The sequence below is a fragment of the Cariama cristata genome, unplaced genomic scaffold, assembly GCF_000690535.1.
Source record: "Cariama cristata isolate BGI_N322 unplaced genomic scaffold, ASM69053v1 scaffold14875, whole genome shotgun sequence".
Taxonomy (NCBI): Eukaryota; Metazoa; Chordata; class Aves; order Cariamiformes; family Cariamidae; genus Cariama; species Cariama cristata.
Window position 1 is genome coordinate 2,238 of NW_009615867.1, and position 3,788 is coordinate 6,025.

The 3,788-nt window shown below is 54.2% G+C and overlaps 1 protein-coding gene across 1 annotated transcript; it reads right to left on the reverse strand.

Annotated features, from left to right (window-relative positions):
- Positions 1-5: 5 nt before the first annotated feature.
- Positions 6-2,725, reverse strand: MECR (mitochondrial trans-2-enoyl-CoA reductase; the record flags this gene model as incomplete). Its single annotated transcript, XM_009699979.1, has 8 exons — positions 2,695-2,725; positions 2,472-2,615; positions 2,286-2,388; positions 1,917-2,019; positions 1,547-1,620; positions 989-1,049; positions 480-552; positions 6-121 (listed from the first exon to the last, which is right to left on the reverse strand). Coding segments are annotated over exons 1-8 (705 nt in total), but the record flags the coding sequence as incomplete, so codon positions are not given.
- Positions 2,726-3,788: the final 1,063 nt, after the last annotated feature.

The window sequence follows — 3,788 nt, forward strand, 5'->3', positions numbered from 1 at the left end:
GTGGCCTCCAGCGCCGCTTTGTAGTCCTGGAGCGGGACCTCGGTGCAGGCCGGCGCGGCCAGCTGTCCCCTCCGGATGAGCTGGCACAAGGCGTCCATCATGCCGGCCAGGCTCTCCTGGTCTGCAAGGGAAGGAGGGAGCTCTCACCATCGCATGGTCGGTGCCTGCGCCGTGCTGGAACCATCGGCCGTCCCTGGGCAAACACCCGCCTGAAGCCATACAGGGTCCTGGGGATGGCGGGGCATGATGTGGTCCCTGCTTGGGTGTGTGGGATGGGGCAAGAGCCCCTGGCATGGTGGCAACCCACCGTCCCTGCCTGAGCCACACCGCCCAGCTCCCGTGTTTCAGCCACCCTGAGCACTACCAGCACTCATGACACAAGTAAGAACGAAGAGGATGGCATTGGCATGGTGGTTTGACACTCATTCCCATGCCAACCTGCCACACCGGTGCCAACCCTCAGCACCCATCCGGCTCACCCTGCGCGTGGTCCTTCCTCCACTGGGTCATCCAGAAGCCACGGAGCCGCACGTCCCGGAAGATGAAGGCGCTCTGTGGAGAGAGGGTGAGACCTGTGTGTCCCCTCCCCGTGTGACAGCGGTGGAAGGTGACAATGAGGCTCCTCGCTCCTTCGTTAGCGCTCTCATGAGTGAGTCAGGGCACAGCGGGATGCGGAGATGTGACTCCGAGGCGTGGAGTCAGGGAGGATTGGATGCTCGGCATCTGCAGGGCCATTTCCCTACTGGGATTTCACGGCAGCCCAAATCCTCCATAAATAAAGCCAAGAGACCCACACCGGGATGCAAAGCAGCTTGTCCCATAACGGACCCCAGCAATTAAATAAAAAGAAGGTTGAAGGCTCTCAATTTGCAGGGAGGGGAGAGCCGAGCTCCCGCGGTGCCGAGTGGGAGCCGAAGGGACGGGGACATCCGCAGCGGGGCACAGGGGATGTGCCCTGAGGGAAATCAAGAGCATCTCCAGTACTCACCACAGGCACCATCACAGGCTGCTTTGCCATCCCCCCGTAGGTGACCATGGTCCCTTTGGGCCTGGAAGAGGAAGGAGGTATTTGGTTACGCGGTCCCCAACGTGCAGCTTTGACCTCGCAACCTCTCCCTCCGCCGTACCCAACCCCACCGCTGCAGGACGGGGCGGCTCTCGCATCAAGGGCTCCCGCAGTTACCCCGCAGAACCCACTTGCCAGAGCTCCCCTCTCACTCCCATGCACCGTTAGCTGAATTTGCAGCTAAATACACCAGTTTCATCTGGCCAGGACCTGGTGGACCTTCATAACTGGACCTCAGCTGCCTCCAGCCACCGGCAGCGTTTGAGACACGCAGTGATGATGGGTTAACTTTAAGGCACTGCTATTTTCCAAACTCACCTCTTCTCCACTCATCTCCCCTCTCCAAAACTCAATGATGACCAACATCAGCTAACAACATCTCTGGCCACCTCTTGGACACCAGGGGCTCTGGAGCAGGACCCTCCGGTGTCGGCTGCTGTCCCCGAGCCCGTGCCCAAGCCACCACCCAGCCAAACTCACTGCAGATGCCGCAGCATCTCCGTAGTGCTTTTGCCTCCGACGCAGTTCAGGGCAAGCCGGGGCTTCGGGATGCTCTGCAAGAGTTTATTAAGAAGGTTCCTAAATTTTAGGGCTCCTTTTGAGGATGGGACCGTGGTTCTCGAGGGAGCAACTGCCTCAACTTCAGTATTTACCCCGGAGCAGCTAAGAGTTGTAGAAGTAAAATTATGAACTGGCCCTTGTGGTAGCAGCAAAAGCCCTCAACTTCTGGGGCTAAATCCTGATCTAGAGAGAGATTTGTCCTTCCCACCATCCCTGTACCTTTCCCCACAGCACTGAACCGCAGGGACAGCCCCGGACAGTCTCTCCAGTGGGATCAGCATTGAAGTACCTTAAAGATATCTTTCATCTCTGGCTTCCTCAGCATCTCCTCCGTGATGACGTGGTCTGCACCCAGGGCCATCAGCCTCTCCACCAGCTTTGGGAGATCAGGTCTGGGGGAGGGAAAAAACCCAAAGGACTCGATGAGCCAGAAAGCAAAGCGTCACCTTCTCCTCCCTCCTGCTCAGACGTAGCTTGGGGACAACAGGGCAGAGGCTGGAGGACACCTTGGAGGAGCAAACAGGAGAAAATCCTGGCTTGGATGAGCAGGGGGACCAGATCCAGTTCCCAAACTTGCCTGACCTCCTGCTGACCCCCAGCCCAGGCCGAGGGCACCTCCTGCCCCGCAGGAGACCTTCTCCTCTCCCAAGGGACCCACCTGTCCCTCACCACGTTGATGGTCTTGACGCCGAAGGCTTTGGCAATCTGGATAACAGCCTGGCCCACCCCGCTGTTGGCGGCATTCTGGATGACGGAGTCACCTGGATAAAAACAAATCCAGATTTCCATTGCAGAAGCAACTCGCAAATCCGCCCGGATTTCTTTCCACCCCACAAAGCCGTACCCGGTGCCAGGGTCTCGAAGTCGGTCAGCATGCGGTACGCCGTGCATGGGTTGACGCTCAAGGTAGCGGCGCACAGCACCGGGATGTCGCTGGGCACCTTCAGCAGCATCTCCTCGGGGAACACTCCCTGCGTCCGCCACGTCCCTGGGGTACCGGCAGCATCGCGGGCAGAGCGACAGAGAGGTGGGCGAGGAAAGGAAAATGTTCTGAGACCTCAACTCACGCCAGAGCCTTAATGCCGGTCGCAGCAGCATCGCCACGCCGTGCACCATCTAAATCCTGGAGAGTGAATTATGAAACATTTTCCCGTATGGGTATCAGAGGCAGGGGATGGATCCCCTGTTGCTTGCTGAGATTTATCACCCAGCAAAGTCTAATCATTTCCCAGAGGGATAATGGGACTGGGGCTCCCTGGGTGCAGGGAGTGTGCAGAGATAATGGAAATACTCCCCACCCTATGGATGAGCCCATACATTCAAAGCCAATTTAGTTAGATTTACTCCCTCTATACTTATATCTAATTTACCCCCCTATCATCCATTTACTTTTTTTTAATGTTTAAAAATATCACATTTGGATCTTAACTAGATAGCTTTCCTTCTCCCATTAAGCAAAAAAGCCTTTTAAGAAGAAACAGGCAAAGAACAAGCTGTTACTCTATGCCAGAACCAACAATTTTTCTGGCCATTGGCATTTTGGAGGAGCGCGAGAGACGTTTGTTGGAAAATAAAGTCCCATGCTTTCCCATCAGAGCACTATTAAGGAGAAAACTGTAATGAGACGTAACCACGACCTTGTGCCGGTTAAATGCTTTATCCTGGGTCTTTAAAGAAACCCTAAGGAGATGTGACAAAACGTGGATCTTTCCAGAGAAGCACAGATTGCCGCGATGCTTTGTAACGGCGCAGAAGACCCATAAAGGATCTATGCTATACAAAAGTATATTATTTCGAAATTTGAGTTTAGCACAAGTAACTGCACTGCTACTGCTCCTACTGCAAGCGCTCCCGGTTTTTGCATCAGATGTGTCCTGTGCACAGGAGCCCCTTCCCCAGGGACCCTCATCCTTCCCCGGGGACCCTCCGCATCCGCAGAGGATGAGCAGCATCCCTGACTGTGGTTGGGAATCAGGCATTGAGCTTGCTTTAAAAAAACCCCATACATTAAAAATAAAAATACATGGCGGAAATAATAAAACTTAAACCAAGATATAAACAGGTAAGAAATGAAGATGCCTTTGTGCAGCATTGTCGGAGACAAACCAGCCCATTATATTTATGATTATATTTATGATATAATTATATTATATTTATGATA